The sequence below is a fragment of the Procambarus clarkii genome, chromosome 76, assembly GCF_040958095.1.
Source record: "Procambarus clarkii isolate CNS0578487 chromosome 76, FALCON_Pclarkii_2.0, whole genome shotgun sequence".
Taxonomy (NCBI): Eukaryota; Metazoa; Arthropoda; class Malacostraca; order Decapoda; family Cambaridae; genus Procambarus; species Procambarus clarkii.
In genome coordinates this window covers 6,529,305-6,547,142 of record NC_091225.1, presented here as the reverse complement: position 1 = coordinate 6,547,142, position 17,838 = coordinate 6,529,305, and the positions used below count along the sequence as shown (strand labels likewise).

Below are 17,838 nucleotides of genomic sequence, written 5' to 3'. Positions count from 1 at the left end.
ACAAGGTCTTGGAAATAAAAAACACACACTTCAGGAGGCTGCAATCAGCACGAGAGCAGATATAATCGTTTTGGAAGAAACTCTTTTCCCAGCCGCGAAATCCTTCAGATTAGCTGGATATCAGCACTATGTTCTCCCGTATGAGCAGGGGAGACTAAGAGGATTAATGACCCTAGTCAGAAACACCATACCCAGCAAGAAAATAGACTCGGTTTCATGTGGGGATGGAGTAGAGATATTAGCAGTTACAGTGAATATGGTTAATTTTGAGCTCCTCATATACAACGTCTACAAGCCCCCTAGACGTAAACTAGAAGCAGAGGCAGTGCTTGCCTTGGCCACGCAGGAAAATTTAATTCTTGCTGGAGATTTTAATGCTCATCATCCAGAGTTAGGTGCAACTGGGCCAGCCAATGCAGATGGGCGCCATTTAGCTGCAGCTCTGCGAGAAGTACCTGAAATTACACTTCTCAACACTGGGGAACCCACTCACATTCTAGGAGGTTCCCTTGATCTTACATTCATCTCCACGGCACTCCAGCAACAGGCGAAGTGGGAAGTAGACCCGGTGATCACCAGTGACCACTATGCTACTGTCACGACACTCAACCTGGCACGACCTCCTACACCTCCTGCGCGGCCTCGGTGGAATTTAGGGAAGGCCAATTGGAATGTATACCAGGAAGAACTTGAAAAATGGTATGCAACGTACACGCCACCTGAGGATTTGAACATACACGAGACCAATCTGCAGGAAGCCGTTGCAGCTGCTGCGAGCAAAGCTATTCCAATCATTATCACAGGTAACACGAAACGAAAGAACTATTGGTTCTATAGTAATGACGTTAAAGAACAGAACCACAGAGTCAATATCTTCAGAAAACATCTAAAGAGAAACCCCACACCAGAAGGAAGAACTCTGCTACGAGCGGTGATATCTGAAGCAAGGCGAGTTTCTCGAGAAGTAAAGGAGGCAAGATGGTTTGAGTGGTGTCAAACTCTAAATGAACATAGTAGTCTTGGCAAGATATGGGGTCAGATTAAAACTATATCAGGTCGACCAGCCCGGCCACAGGCTTGTATTCAACCGTTGCAGGAGGCTGAGAGACTTGCTCTCCAATTTGCAGAAAGAACAGCTTCATATCAGCTTCCTGCAATGGTCCGAAGGCAGCAAGAACACTTAAAACAAGAGAGGATGACAGTCATTCATGAGGGCTTAGCTATAAATGACGAATGTGACTGTCCCTTCACCGAACAGGAACTAAGCAGAGCCAAAAAGGGTGGTAAGGACACTGCACCAGGTGCTGATAACATTACATACTCAATGATCGCACATGCAGGTCCTGCTGGAGACCGAGGGATGTTGGACGTCATCAATGCGTCTTGGCAGCAAGGCAAACTACCGCCCTCTTGGAAGAAAGCAGACATCATACCGATTCCTAAGCCGAATGAACCTGGCAATTACAGACCCATTTCCTTAACATCATGCGTTAGTAAAACTGCAGAACGGATGGTCTTAAATAGGCTACTGTGGAAGACTGGAGACCTTCATAAACACATATTTGGCTTCACTAGAGGTGTAGGTACTGCCAACTGCATAGCAACATTACTAGGAACAGTTAACTCTGGTCCAGCTATAGTGGTCTTCCTTGATCTGGAAAAAGCATTTGAACTTGCAAGCCCGCCAGCAATACTACACACCTTAGTTAAAAAAGGTGTGAGGGGGAAAATGCTAGCATGGATTCAAGATTACCTAAGTCACAGGTATGCCAGAGTAAAGTTGCAAGGACAAGTGTCGGACTACCACTTGCACGAGAATGGGACTCCACAAGGAGGAGTCCTCAGTCCTAGTCTTTTTAACATCCTTATGGAAAACCTTGTTACCATGTCCTTTACAGAAGGGGTTACATTGCTCAGCTATGCTGATGATCTAGCATTAGTCGTTACGGGTCCTTCACTTCTAAATAAAGCTCAAGGTGCTTTAGATCAAGTGACATCTGAATGCAGTGTTTTAGGGCTAAAAATATCTGCACAGAAGTCTAAGGCGATGAGACTAGGTGGCAAGGCTCCAGACAGGCACCTACGCATTCAGGACATTAACCTTCAGTGGGTTCCACAATATCGATATCTCGGAGTGTGGATTGATTTTAAGATGACATTCAATAAGCAAATTCAATATCTAAAGGAGAAAGCAAAGTCACGAATAAATATAATGAGAGCAATCACAGGGCCCCGTCTAGGAGCGGGACACAGAGTGTTGAGAATGTTTTACATACACGCCGTTCGTTCCCTGGTTGATTATGCAGCACCTGCCTTACTCACTCTTTCTCCTGGTCAGTGGGCAAACGTTGAGGTTCTTCAAAATGATGCATTGCGAGTCATAACAGGTGCTCCCAGATGGACTAAAATCCTGAACCTAAGACTAGAGACAAAGCTAACGTCGATTGAAATAAGGGTAAAGGGGATTGCTGCGTGCATGCTGACCAAGATATTGACTAGACCTAGAATCAGTTCACTTAAAGATTTGCTCACTGGAGCACTAACTCTGGACAGAAGAGCCTCCAATAGCAACAGGTGGACCCATTGTGCGATAAACGCCATCGATACGTTCGATATGGCAAACACAGTCACTGAGAGGGGTGTCGACGACATACATGCAGACTTTGTTATACAAGCCCTATGGGAATCTCTGCCAGCAGACTTTCAGATTATGGCTCTTGACGGAAAGAAGAACCAGACACATCCTCATCTGCTACGTCACATTGCACAGATGCATATAGAAGCAAACATGGCATCCGACAGCTTCACTTACTTCACGGATGGGTCAGTAGACCAGCAGGGACAGGAAACCGGAGCTGCAGTTAAAGCAGGAAACTCTGTGTATAGTTGGAGGCTCTCAAATGGGTGTTCGACTTTACAGACTGAGATGCTAGCCATTCAAAAGGCTTTGGAACATGCTCTTGCTGAACACCGCCAACATGTTATCGTCCATACAGATTCGAGAACCGCCATTGAAACCTTGCAACAGGAACACATATGTGATAACATCCATCTGATCACCAATGTCTTATCATTCGTGCACACACTCCACCGACAAGGCCGACGGGTGCTTATCAACTGGGTGCCAAGTCATGTGGGACTATTAGGTAATGACATTGCTGACGAAGCTGCAAAACTTGCTACTAAGAGGAGGAATGTAGACATTTACATACCACCGAGTCTCTCCCAGATGAAGAAAGTGATTCGAAACAGAGCAATGCGAAGGCTGTACAGTGACCACAACACAGCAGTTGCAACATCAGGATCTGCGGGTTGGTACAAGAATTCCACCAACTACGAACCACTTAGTTTGATGAAAGGGGGCAGTAGAACAACAGAAGTGCACTTACATCGCATCAGGCTTGGATACCCATGTGCATGGGAAATAGGCTTACGGGTTCCGGAAGGTGAGAGGAAATGTCAACACTGTGGAGAAATGCCCGTCAGACCACTGGAACATTATCTAACACAGTGCACAGTTACAAACCCGTTAAGATTTCACCTTCGATTCGACAGAGCAGAGGAAGTTGTTAAACACATATGGCAAAATCTTACTGAAGCGACCATACGGGTCATACATACTCATCCTCCGCCCAGGTAAACCAGAAACGAGCGTCACTTAGTGGGCCAGCCAGAGGCTTAGGGCCCGCGCAGGATTATCCCTGCTAAAAAGAAAAAAAAAAAAAAAAAAAAGCGTGTGTTGCTCTTACATCCAACAGATGGTACTGTTTAAAAAAAAAAAATACTTGTTTCTTATTGTCACAGGTGAGGCATGTATATAGTAGATATATCAAATTACGCGCCTATTCGAATGCAACGTTGTGTCAAATTTCAATGCAATCTGTAAAGAGGTTTCGAAGATTTTCCTCACGGGAAAAAAAAAGTTTTTTCAGAAAAAAAACATTTTTTTTACCGTCACAAACGTGATATCTACATAGTTTGTATATAAATACCTGGCCAGATGCAAATGAAACATTGTGTGAAAATTGCAAATAGATCAGTGTAAAACTTTTGGAGATTAACAGTTTTGAACCAACGAACATATCCACTTTTATTTATATAGATTAAAGAATAAAAAATTAACTATACTCAGGAAATGAACGGTATGGTAAACAACACAGCTCAATTCCAACGCAATTCACACAAAATAAATAAATCAAAATGAAAATCAATCAAAATCTATGAAAATTCAATTTATCAATGCAATCAGAAACTTTGAAATGGAATTGTAACAAATATAGTATAGCATGTGTGTTGCTCTTACATGCAACAGATGGCACTGTTTGTGAAGAAAAGCATAGTTTTAACTGTCACAAGTGCGGGATCTATACTCATACTTACAAAATGAACAGTATGGTAAACAATACAGTTCAATTCCAACACAATGTCACACAAAATAATAAAATAAAAAATAAAATAAATCATAATCTATGAAATCGCTATTCTGCGAAAGTTCTTTACCGATTGCTTTGAAATTTTAACACAATGTTCCATTCACATTCGGCCAGGTTTTTTTATACATACTATATAGATGTCACATCTGTGACGGATAAAAAACTGTGTTTTTCATGTGTTTTTCCATGTAAAGGAAATCTTTGAAACCTCTTTACCGATTGTTTTGAAATTTTAACGCAACGTTGCATTCAAATAGGCGTGTCTTTTTATATCTACTATATACATGCCTCACCTGTGATTGGAAAAACATGCTTTTTTGCAAAACAGCGCCATCTGTTGGACGTAAGGGCAACACATGCTTTAATCTCATAAAGTTCTTCACCGATTGCTTTGAAATTTTGATACAACGTTGCATTCGAATAGGTGCGTCTTTTTTATACCTACTATATAGATGCCACACCTGTGACAGGCAAAAACATGTGTTTTTGAAAAACAGTGTCATCTGTTGCACATAATGGCAACATGCATGCTATACTAAATATGTCACAAATTCCATTTCAATGTTTCCGATTGCATTGATAAATTTTATTTTCATAGATTACGATTTAATTTTTTTTTATTGAAATATTTTGTGTGACATTGTGTTGGAATTGAGCTGTGTTGTTTACCATACTGTTCATTTCGTAAGTATGAGTATAGATCCCTCACCTGTGACAGTTAAAACTATTCTTTTCTTAATAAACAACACCCTCAGTTGCCTGTAAGAGCAACACACATGCTACACTAAATATGTTACAATTCCATTTCAATGTTTCTGATTGCATTGATAAATTGAATTTTCATAGATTTGGATTAATTTTCATTTTGATTTAATTATTTTGCGTGAATTGCATTGGAATTGAGCTTTGTTGTTTACCATACCTTATATTTCGTGAGTATAGTTAATTTTTTATTCTTTAATCTATATAAATAAAAAATGGAAATGTTCGTTTGTTCAAAATTGTTAATCTCCAAAAGTTTTACTCCAATTTATTTGCAATTTTCACACAATGTTCCATTCGCATCAGGCCAGGTTTTTATATACAAACTATATAGCTATCACGTCTGTGATGGTAGAAAAAACATGCTTTTTCTTAAAAACTGTTTTTTTTTTTTTCACGTGAGGGAAATCTTCAAAACCTCTCTACCGATTGCTTTGAAATTTTGGAACAACGTTGCATTCGAATAGGCGCGTATTTTGATATATCTACTATATACATGCCTCACCTGTGTCAGGAATTTTTTTTTTTTTTTTTTTTTTTTTTTAAACAGTACCATCTGTTGGACGTAAGAGCAACACACGTGGTATTCTCCAAAAGTTCTTCACCGATTGCTTTGAAATTTTGACACAACGTTGCTTTCGAATTGGCGCATGTTTTTTTGTATCTACTATATACGTGCTTCACCTGTGACAGAAAAAAAACATGTTTTTTTTTAAATTCATTGCCATCTGTTGGCCATAAGAGCAACATACGGTGTAATCTCCGAATGTTCTTTTCCAATTGCTTTGAAATTTTTACACAACATTTCATTCGAATACGTGCATATTTTTATACCTCCCATATAGATACCACATCTTTGACAGATAATAACATGTTTTTTTTTTAAACAGCGCTATCTGTTGCATGTTTATAGCAACACATACTACTAAATATGTTACGATTCCATTTCAATGTTCCTGATTGCATTGGTAAATGGAATTTTCATAGATTTCGTTTTTTTCATTTTGATTTAATTATTTTGTGTGACATTGTGTTGGAATTGAGCTGTATTGTCTACCATACTGTTCATTTCGTAAGTATAAGTATAGATGCCACACCTGTAACATTTAAAAACATAATTTTTTCAAGAAACAGAGTTATCTATTGCAGGTAAGAGCAAAATACGCTATAATATATATGTTACAATTCAATTTTAGTGTTTCTGATTGCATTGACAAATTAAATTTTCATTGATTTCGATTTATTTTCATTTTGATTTAGTTATTTTGTGCGACATTGAGTTGGAATTTAGCTGTGTTGTTTACAATATCGTTCATTTTGTGAGTATAGTTTATCTTTTTATTTTTTATTTTATTTTTTTAAAACTGTTTTTCTTATATTTCAGTGATGGGAACATCAGATGATTTGAGGGTCCCAATTTTTTGATGGGCTCATCAGATCATTTGGGAATGCATCAAACGAGAGAGTGGGAAATGGTGGGAAGGACGAGGGGATGGGAGGGGGAGGATGCTGGGGAGGGCAAGGGGACAGGGGAGGGGGGTAATGGTGGGGGAGGACGAGCGGACGGGGAAGTTGGGGATGGTAGGGGACTAGGAGACAGGGGAATGGAAAATGGTGGGTAGGACAAGAGGACAAGGAAGTGGGGGGGGATGGTGGGGAACACGAGGGGACAGGGGAGGGGGTTATGGAAGGGGAGACGAGGGGATGGGGAAGTGGGAGACGGTAGGGAGGCCAAGGCGATGGTGGAGTGGGATGGTTCAATTGGGAATGCCATCACCGAATCGATCTGCTGCTGCTTCGTTCGTTGTAGAATTGCGTCGTGAACAAAATTACAACACGGGTGATCTATTGTATGTGTTATCAAATATTCCTAAGCTAACGTTTGAGCAAAAAAGCATTTACGATCAAAAATTTCAAACTGCTAATAATGGGATTGGAGACATTTTCTTAGATGCGCCAGGAGGAACTGGTAGAGCCTTCCTAATTAGATTGATTCTGGCAGCAATTCTACCCTAAAATGGCATAGCCTTAGATCTAACGTCATCTGGAACAGTTGAGGTATTGCTACCAGGTCGAAGAACTGTTCATTCGGCTTTGAAATTGCCATTGAACATGCAACTCATTAAAACTCCCACGTGCAACATTTCCAAAACATCCGGCATGGGAAAAGTATTGCAGGAACGCAAACTTATTGTTTGGGAAAAACGCACAAAGGACTACAAAAAATTGCTCGAGGCTCTTGATCAATAATAACAAGATTTGCATGGAAACATCAAACCATTTGGGAATGCATTATTATTGCTAACAGGGGATTTCATGCAAACATTACCTGTAATTTCTCGCTCAACACCAGAGGGCGAAATAAATGCTTGCCTGAAATACTCTACTTTGTTGCACCATGTAAAGGCATTAAAATCAACTACAAATGTGAGTGTCCACCTGCAAAACGTTCCATCAGCTGAGGTATTCTCACATTAATTTCCAGAAATTGTGAACGGATCCTTACCGGTTGATCTGACCTCAGGTCGAATTTCATTGCCTCATAACTTCTGTAATTCAGTGTCGTCAAAAGAAGAATTTGTTGAAAAAGTATTTCCCAATATTCAAACCAATTATAAGGATCAGGATTAGCTAAATGAACGAGCTATTCTTGCGGCCAAGAACAAAGATGTCTAAGAACTTAACAATATTATTCAGTCTAACATTAAAAGCGAGGCAGTCACATACAAGTCCGACGACATTTATGTGGAAGCAGATGAAGTAGTTAATGATTCAACAGAATTTTTTAATTCAGTAGATCTGCTAGGGATTCCACCGCACATACTGCAATTGAAAATCGGCGTGCCAATTATCATGTTGTGAGATATCAATCAGACAAAGCTTTGCAACGGCATTCGGTATGCAGTAAAAAAATAATCAGCAATTTCGTAGAAGCAACAATCTTGATAGGACCTTTCAAAGGTGAAGATGTCCTGATTCCTCACATTCCTATGATTCCAACGGATATGCCATTTCAATTTAAGAGATTGTAATTTCCAAATCGATTGGCGTTTGCAATCACCATGAACAAAGCTCATGGCCAATCTTTTGAATTGTGCGGTTTATATCAAAACATGGATTGCTTCTCACATGGACAATTATAAGTTGCGTGTTCTAGAGTCGGGAAACCAGACAATCTCTATATCTCCACAGACAATAGAACAACAAATAAGTATCGTATACCGACAAGCACTGTGAAATTAAACATATTAGAAACGTGCACTTTCTTTTTTCTTTCGTTTCCATTTAACCAGACTGAGCCACTGCAACGCGTGGCCGGGTACAGCTAGTAAATTAATACAACGGAACATAGGTCCCGTTATGCAGACTATGTCTCAATAATGTGGATGAAGAAATGATGACCAGACCACATATCAGAAAGTGGACGAACCAAGAAGATGGTTCTGGACCATTATTAGGTCGTCATTTCTACTTCTTAATGGTCCAGGACGGACCGAAACTTCTTTGTTTTTTCATTTTCCGATGAAATAGGGTGGTCATACATTCCTTTATATCATTTTTTATATTTCATACTCCTGTAATTCATTTAAGTTTTTAACGACGAGCATCATGGCGTTCATCTTGGAGTAGATCCCACTCAGGGTTGGATGGTTCAACAGAGAGACGTCAGTGAGGACCAGGAGCCTCGTCGACGACACCAAGAGGCGGCCCTTGAGGGACCACTGGGCGAAAGTGGTGAGGAAGGCGAGGTCGTCGCTCACCACCACCACCGTCACGCACATTGACACCCGCCGCACCTGTTGACAACAACAAGGTAAACGTTATGTGAGAGTGACCTACCCGCCTCTGTAGTGATGTGAGAGTGACCTACCCTCCTCAGTAGTGATATGAGAGCGACCTACCCGCCTCAGTAGTGATGTGAAAGTGACCTACCCTCCTCAGTTGTGATGTGAAAGTGACCTACCCTCCTCAGTAGTGAGGTGAGAGTGACCTATCCGCCTCTGTAGTGATGTGAAAGTGACCTACCCTCCTCAGTAGTGATCTACCCGCCTCAGTAGTGAGGTGAGAGTGACCTATCCGCCTCTGTAGTGATGTGAGAGTGACCTACCCGCCTCTGTAGTGATGTGAAAGTGACCTACCCTCCTCAGTAGTGATGTGAGAGTGACCTACCCGCCTCGGCAGTGATGTGAGAGTGACCTACCCGCCTCGGCAGTGATGTGAGAGTGACGTATCCGCTTCATTAGTGATGTGAGAGTGACCTACCTGCCTCAGTAGTGATGTGAGACAGACCTAACCTGTCAGTAGTGATGTGAGAGTGACCTACTCGCTTCATTAGTGATGTGAGAGTGACCTACCTGCATCAGTAATGATGTGGGAGTGACCTACCTGCCACAGTAGTGATGTGAGAGTGACCTACACATCTCAGTAGTGATGTGAGAGCAACCTACCCCCTCAGTAGCGTTGTGAGTGACCTACTCGCTTCATTAGTGATGTGAGAGTGACCTACCTGCCTCAGTAGTGATGTGAGTGTGACCTACCCCTTCAGTAGTGATGTGAGAGTGACCTACTCGCTTTATTAGTGAGGGGAGAGTGACCTATTCGCTTTATTAGTGATGTGAGAGTGAACTACCTGCCTCAGTAGTGATGTGGGAGTGACCTACCCCCTCCTTAGTGATATGAGAGAGACCTAACCGTCACAGTAGTGATCTGAGAGTGACCTATCCGTCTCAGTAGTGATGTGAGAGTGACCTACCCGTCACAGTAGTGATGTGAGAGTGACCTGCCCGCCTCAGTAGTGATATGAGAGTGACCTACCTGCCTCAGTAGTGATGTGAAAGTGACCTACTTACTCAGTAGTGATTTGAGAGTGACTTACCCCCTCAGTAGTGATCTGAGTGACCTACCCTCATCAGTAGTGATGTGAGAGTGATCACCACGCCTCAGTAATAATGTTAGAGTGACCTACCCCCTCAGTAGTGATATGAGAGTGACCTACCCGTCTCAGCAGTGATGTGAGAGTGACTTACCCATCTCAGTAGTGATGTGAGCGAGAGGTACCCGCCTCAGTAGTGATGTGAGAGTGACCCTCCTGCCTCAGTAGTGATGTGAGAGTGACTACCACTCCTCAGTAGTAATGTGAGAGTGACCAACCCCCTCAGTAGTGATGTGAGAGTGACCTACCCGCCTCAGTAGTGATGTGAGAGTGACTTATCCGCATCTGTAGTGATGTGATAGTGACCTACCTTCCTCAGTAGTGATGTGAGAGAGACCTAACCTGTCAGTAGTGATGTGAGAGTGACCTACTCGCTTCATTAGTGATGTGAGAGTGACCTACCCGCCTCAGCAGTGATGTGAGAGTGACCTATCCGCTTCATTAGTGATGTGAGAGTGACCTACTTTCCTCAGTAGTGATGTGAGAGAGACCTAACCCGTCAGTAGTGATGTGAGAGTGACCTACTCGCTTCATTAGTGATGTGAGAGTGACCTACCTGCATCAGTAATGATGTGAGAGTAACCTACCTGCCTCAGTAGTGATGTGAGAGTGACCTACACATCTCAGTAGTGATGTGAGAGCAACCTACCCCCTGTGGGACATTTGGGTCTTGACTCTATTTATTTAATTATTAAAGTTATGAAATCAATTACGAAGGACCACCCGCTTTTATAGTAAAGAGGGAAACTAATAAAATGTGATCATTAGAAATTCCTAGAGGAACCAGTAACTATGGATAAATACTAGAAAATATAATCACTTGAATAATTAATGGGCTGTATAAATAATTTAATTGAATCAAAGCCTCAAACACCTACATTGGGGGGTTATTGCTAGAACTTCATATATGTCTAGGAACTAGTGTGGTTCGTACACCAGTTCATTGTGTAATAACCTAATCTTATGACCAATTAGAGAATCAATAGTAAATTTGTCACCAATAAGAATATAGATAATAAATATCAGAAATTAATAATTATAATAAAAACGTGTTACTTCCAGTGCACAGCATTCTATAATGATAATCAAATACAGATAATTTGAACAATAAAGAAATACGAAAAAGTCTTAGCTTGAAGACGTTTTCAAAGACATCAGTCACGAATCATCCTCGGAATCTCCGGAATTCTTCGTAGAACACTGGGAGATGAATAACACGGGTAAAGTAACAGCTCGGGGAATTCCTCACATGCAAGATGTGTTTTATTTATGTCGCTCGGCGTGACGACAAGCTACCCTGCTATATACAATCTCTAATGATGCATCAAAAGGGAGTTATATGTGTACTTAGCTAATAGGGCACTGTATAAGTTGAAGCTTGCCGAAACTCGCGTCTCAGGCTCTAGCGTCACAATGGCGAACACGTGGTGGCTAGCTTGGCCTGGGTGTCGACGCGCTTCTCTGGCCGGTCACGATGGATTACTTAGAACAAATTGACAAGTTCCGGGCTGAATGTCAGGTTAATTCTTGATTCTTAATTCGTCAGGACGATTCACCACAACGTATCCTAGACACTGACCAAATGAGTTGCTCAATTCCACAACAAGTCTTCACGCCGCACTCTGGCGCCTTCCTCTCCCACCGACGCCTCCACATGTTCTCTCCATGGCATTCACGCGTGACGTTAAATTTATTACCAGATAACAGTTTAACTAGAAACTCTCGATTTGGCATTATTTGGGAGTCATGTTATCGGTAAATAATTATCACACAGAATACTGTTGTTTTTAGAGAATCAAACTCAATTCTCTAACACACTGGATATAAATGTGTTTATTTTGGTAGAATCTGACGCAATACTGGTGTTTGGTTACATAAGAATTCTAGCATTATTGTACAGATACAATTATTAGTTCATGTGAACCCTACTGTTGGTTAATTTTAGTTACTACAGTAATTAGTAGATTTTAGTAATAATTAATAATAATACAACTGTATTGTATTAGTGTTGGAAATTTCCAACATAACTCCGGGGGGAGATTTATCGGGTCGCAGTGTAATGTTGAGTACTGACATACCCATCCCGAAGTTAATATTAATATTAGTATGTTAGTACACACATAACGGATGTCCCGTATTTGTCAAGGACATACAAGAAACTTAAGTCTTGCTGATTTCATGTTAAATGGAACATGTTATTATGAATTACCTAAAGCTAATAACTAAGAAAGCTTACAATAAACTCTGTGACTGGTGTCACTATGACATGTAATGTTTATGTTACTAAGTCTCAAAGTCTAGTAAACTCTCAGATACTCTAGACAAAATTAATGTTATTTATAGCCTATACAACAATTCAGAATTTAAATCACACAATTTAAATAACTGAGAATCCACTGTGATGAGAATGTCCTGGGTCATAGTGACTTGTAATGATTTGTTACTTGACATCACACCACAGTATCATCATGATTACTTAAATCGGATGGAAAGGAATTTGCTCTTGGTCAGAGCTGTAATAGGCTTGCAGTTTCCGCTTGCATTGTTGAGCAGCAGCTCTAGTGGGGCGGTTGCTCGGTGGATCAGAATCGCTGTCCCCGGAAATTACTGGTGAAGCTGGTTCTGGCAAACACTCGTTCTGCTAATTCGAGAGGTACCAACTTCTCTAAAGTTTTTAGGGTAGTGTTGTCTCGGCATAAAACTTTTACTACTCTCAGGATACCTTGATGATCTGGATGGATGGCAACAATTTTGCCTATGGGCCACTCTGACCTTGGTCCATCACTGTCAACCAATACTAGATCCCCTGGTTTAAGTTGTACTTTATTATAAGGACTCGAAGCTCCGTAGTGGTACTCTCATAGAGCTGTGAGGTACTCTCGAGTCCACACCTCATTCCACCTTTCAATGACTCTTGAGAGATGTTGGTAACTTTCTACCAAGTCACTCCTGGTTACATGTGAAGGGTCGACGGGGTCCTCTACTGCTAAAGGTATGAGAGGGCTCAGCAGGCCTCCATGTATCAAATGTGAGGGACTCAGAGGTTCTCTCTGTGAGAAATCATCGGACAGGTATGTTAATGGGCGGTTATTGACTCGCGCCTCGATTTCCACAACAATTGTTTGGAGTTCGGAGTAACTAATTTTCTTTCGATGTAAGGTTTTTCTTAAACACTTCTTGACAGTGCCTATCATTCGTTCGTAGAACCCACCTTGCCAAGGGGCTCTTGGAGCTATAAATTTCAAGTGACATTGTCGTCTCTGTAGGACTGACTGTACTTCTGGATGATTCCATACTTCTCGCAGACAGGCTTCTCCTGCCACAAAATTGGAACCATTGTCCGATATCATTAGTTTGGGACAAGATCTGTGAGCTGCAAATCTGCGGAAGGCTTGGATGAAGGCTTCAGCACTCATATCTGAAGTCACTTCTAAATGTACGCCTCTGGTAGTATCACACGTAAAGAGGCAAATGCAAGCTTTCACTGGTATCTTATCTGGGTTGCCAGGGAGAAGCATGGCTCCTGTGTAATCAACACCAGCGGTTTCAAAAGGACAAAGATGAACCACTCTTTCTTCAGGGAGTGGTGGAGGTCCTGGGTAAGGACATACTCTAACATCGTATCTTTTGCAGATTACACAGAGTTTAATAATTGACTTGACTGTCTGACGACCTTGAGGAAGCCAGTATTTATGTCTAAGGTCGGTGAGTGTATCTAACACTCCACCATGTAAAGTACCATATTGATGGTGATGTAAAACTAGAAGTTTGGTAATGATGTGGTGACGTGGTAGAAGAATTGGATTCTTTGTGTCCAGATCAATTTTTGCATGAAGCAAACGTCCTCCACACCTTAGGATATTATGAGTGTTGGCATCATACCAGATACCTAGAGACTTAGTTAATTTATCTGGAAGATTTTCATATTCGCTTCCATATGTCTCTTGTTGTGCACGTTTGATCCAGTAGATTGATCCAGATAGGATTGGGAAACTTATGTTGGATTCCTATCTTAGCAAGAAAGTCAAACACATGTGCTGTCACTCTTAATAACTTACTTAAGTTGGAATAATTGTGAGGATCAATGGCTAAGATTCGTTGAGGTTCTGGTTCTTTCATGGGAGTGGTGATATTGGTCACTATGACTTGTGGCTTTTGTTTGGGCCACTGACCACCAACAAGCCATGAAGGTCCATTGAACCACACCGAAGACTTGATAAGTTGTTTTAGTGTTAATCCTCGAGATAAATAATCTGCAGGATTGTCCTTAGTAGGAACATGTCTGAATTTATATCCAGCAGATAATTCATGAATTTCCCTAACACGATTACTGACGTAGGAAGTTTTATTATTGTTGTTTCTTACCCATTGTAAGACTGCCTCATTGTCTGACCACACGACAATCTCACCAAAGTGGATATTATTGAGTGTTTTGGTCAGGCAATGAGCCAATCTTACTCCCACCAGCAATGCAGTCAACTCCATTTGAGGTAAAGATCTCTTCTTAATGGGAGCAACTCTTTCTTTAGATGTGAGCAAAATTGATTGTGCACTATTAACTAAGTAGGCTACAGCACCATACGCTTTGCATGAGGCATCGCAGAAAACGTGCAAATTTGTGGGCAAGTTTGGTCCTGAAGCATTACGAGGAAATTTCAAAACACCTAACTGATTAAAATCCGTTGAGAGTATCTGCCATTTAGCTTGTAACTCACTTGGTAACGGATCATCCCATCCCATATGTTTCTGCCAGCACTCCTGCATTAGGAGTTTCCCCTTATTAATATAGGACTAAGTAAGCCTAAAGGGTCAAATGGTTGACTGACAAACGAGAGCAATGTTCTCATGGTAAGGGATGAGTTATCGGTTTGTACTGACTTGACATTCATCTAGTCAGTACTTGTGTTCCATTCCACACCTAGAACCTTTAATTGATTGGGTACCTGATAACCTGGAAATTCTTTCTCGATTATCTGGTTTAGTGATTCATTATTTGAGGCCCATGACTGGAGTGGCATATTGGCTCCTAATAACTCACGGTTAGCCTCATGGTAGATTTCTACCAAATTGGATTGATCATTTGTAGTTCCCTGGAAATTGTCGACATACAAGTTGTCGCTAATGTCTGCCTTATAAGGGCTATTTGACTTCCTCAAATGTGTGTCTAATGTTGCTTGCAATAGAAACGGGGAAGACGTCGCTCCGAATAATACTGAGGCAAAACGATATGTGATGATATCACTGTTAGGATCCAGTGGGTCCTTAATCCAGAGAAACTTAGTGTAATTACGATCCTCCTCCTGTAAACCTACTCGGAGGAAAGCTTTACTGATATCAGCAGTATAAGCAAAAACACCAGTACGGAATCGTAATAGCACATCATGTAGCCTTTGAGTTAGGCTAGGTCCTGTTTGGAGACATTCATTCAAAGACACACTGCTTGGCTTCACTTTAGCACTACAGTTGAAGACAATACGGATAGGTGTTGTCAATGAATCTTTCACCACAGCGTAATGGGGTAAATAATGACCTATTTTCCGGTCATCATTATCAACAACCTCGATGAATTTACTGTTGAGTTGTTGTTGGATTAGTTGATGATACATGTTCAGTTTGTCTGGCTGCTTCTGTAGTCGTGTTAATTGAAACTGCAATTGTGAGGCTGCCATAAAATAATTAACTGGAAGTTGTGGATGATTAAACTTCCATGGGAGTCTTACCCAGTATTGTTTATCTTTATAGACAACTGTATCCAGATATTGCTGGTAAGTCCACATATCATCAGGGCTTGGTTGTTCAGGGATAATACCTAAAGTGTCTAAATCCCACAGACGATGTACAGGTGGATCAGACTCAATATCTTCAGATATTTCTCTGAAATGTAGGGGTGACTGTTCCAAGCCTAGTCACGCCACTATTATGTTGTTAGATTGTTGGTTTGTTGAAGCTGGATTTTGTTGGAAAAGCACCGGTCCAGTAAGCAACTAGCCTCCTGCAGATGACAACAAATTCATTCCATGTTGTCTGGTGCATCCCATTATAAATTTATAATAATGATCAGCGCCTATAAGTATTCCAACATCAGTGAGGCAGTCAGAATTTATTTTGTAATCTGCTAGCCTCATGCGGTTTCGTTTAAGATATTTCGCAGTGCGAGCTAATCCTGTGACCTGCAGGTCTGTAGGAAGTTTATCTACTACTACCGCTTGTATGGGACTAGTGGAAGATCCAAGTCTCACTAATACCTTAACTACTTGGTACTCACGAGGTCCACTATTAGTCAAGAAACCAGAAATATTTAATCTCACACTTTTGGCAGGTTTTAATTTTAACTGCTCTACTAACTGTTGTGTAATGAAGGTTTTCTGTGATCCTTGATCAAAAAGACCTCTAGTGTTAACTCTAGATCTCCTGTTTATTAGTCTAAGTTGAGCTGTAGGCAGAGTTGTATTGTTGCCTGACTCAGTAGCAAGTACATTTATTTCTTGATGCACTTTGCAATATTGAACTGTGGTAGAATTCGTGGAATTCTCCCCAGTGGTCATGGATTGGGTAGAAGTTTTTCTACATAAGGCGTAGTGATGAACACCTTGGTTGCATCTACTGCATGAATGTAGTTGTACTACACATTTTTTGGGATCATGAGAGCCCATGCACCTGGTGCACCTGTGTATTTCTTGTAACCGTTTAATCCTAGTACTATAATTAGGATAAACAGAGCATTGGTAGGTGGCATGTCCTTGATTACAAAACAGACACCTTCTTTCTTTGGTTGACTTGGACTCTTTAGCAGACAAGTCATTGGTTATCTCAGAAGGAGACACCGAATTAGTACCTACATTACCACTCCCTTTTCCAGTGGATGGAGCAGTCCTAGATTTATACTTACTAGACTTATTCAAAGTCTGTTTGGGTTTGACTGAAGTGTCAGTATTAGTTGGTTTAGACTCAGGTTTAATCTTATCATGGGTCTGCAACCTGTTAACCGTTATTCTCAGTCCCTCGAATATTTGGTCAAGAGTGAGAAACTCGGTTTTATAGTGTGAGCAAAGCTCTGTTAAGACATTTCGAGGTAATTTTCTCTGCAAAAGTAACTTGTTTGACCATTCTGAGGCTGGTATATCAACTTTAGTACCTAAGGCTTTTACTAGAGTCTCTACTTCTAGTCTGAAGCTTTGAAGTGACTCTGGTCTGCTATTTGGTGCATTCAGATCTAGCAATTGGTAATAAAGGTTAGCTATACTCAACTCTTTGTTGCAATAGTTTAACTTCAATAGCTTTATAGCTTCCTCATAATTACTCTCAGTGAGAGTTAGGTTATGTATGACCTTTTTAGCCTCTCCTTTGAGAAGACTAAGCAGGTATGAGAATTTAGAAATCTTGTCAAGAGACGATTTCTTATGTATATGAATTTCAAATGAAGTCCAAAAATTGTCCCAATTTTCTGTATCCAATCCTGTAAATGTAGGTAAGTCTAAAGTAGGTAAACGAACCTCTGGTAATTGGTTACTGAATTGAGGCATAGCATTATTTGTATTAGATTTAGATTGCTTTGCTAGATTAGATAGCATGTAAAGTTTATCTTGAGTCTCATCTTCATACTAGGAAATATCGTCTACAATTTGACCTAATTCATCAGGATCAGTTTCTATGGTATTCAGTATAGCAATGTAAGACTGACTTGTAGACCTAACTTGATCAAATTTCAGT

At 40.8% G+C, this 17,838-nt stretch overlaps 1 protein-coding gene across 1 annotated transcript in view; it reads right to left on the bottom strand.

Moving 5' to 3' along the window:
- LOC138357141 (uncharacterized) overlaps positions 1 to 9,556 on the bottom strand; it is a 45,595-nt gene extending 36,039 nt beyond the window's left edge. Inside the window, exons 1-2 of the mRNA XM_069313790.1 lie at positions 9,551 to 9,556; positions 8,769 to 8,992 (exon numbers count right to left, since the gene is read on the bottom strand). Coding sequence (XP_069169891.1) covers positions 8,769 to 8,992; positions 9,551 to 9,556 — 230 coding nt within the window. The remainder of the gene's footprint in view (positions 1 to 8,768; positions 8,993 to 9,550) is intronic.
- Between the last annotated feature and the right edge of the window lie 8,282 nt (positions 9,557 to 17,838).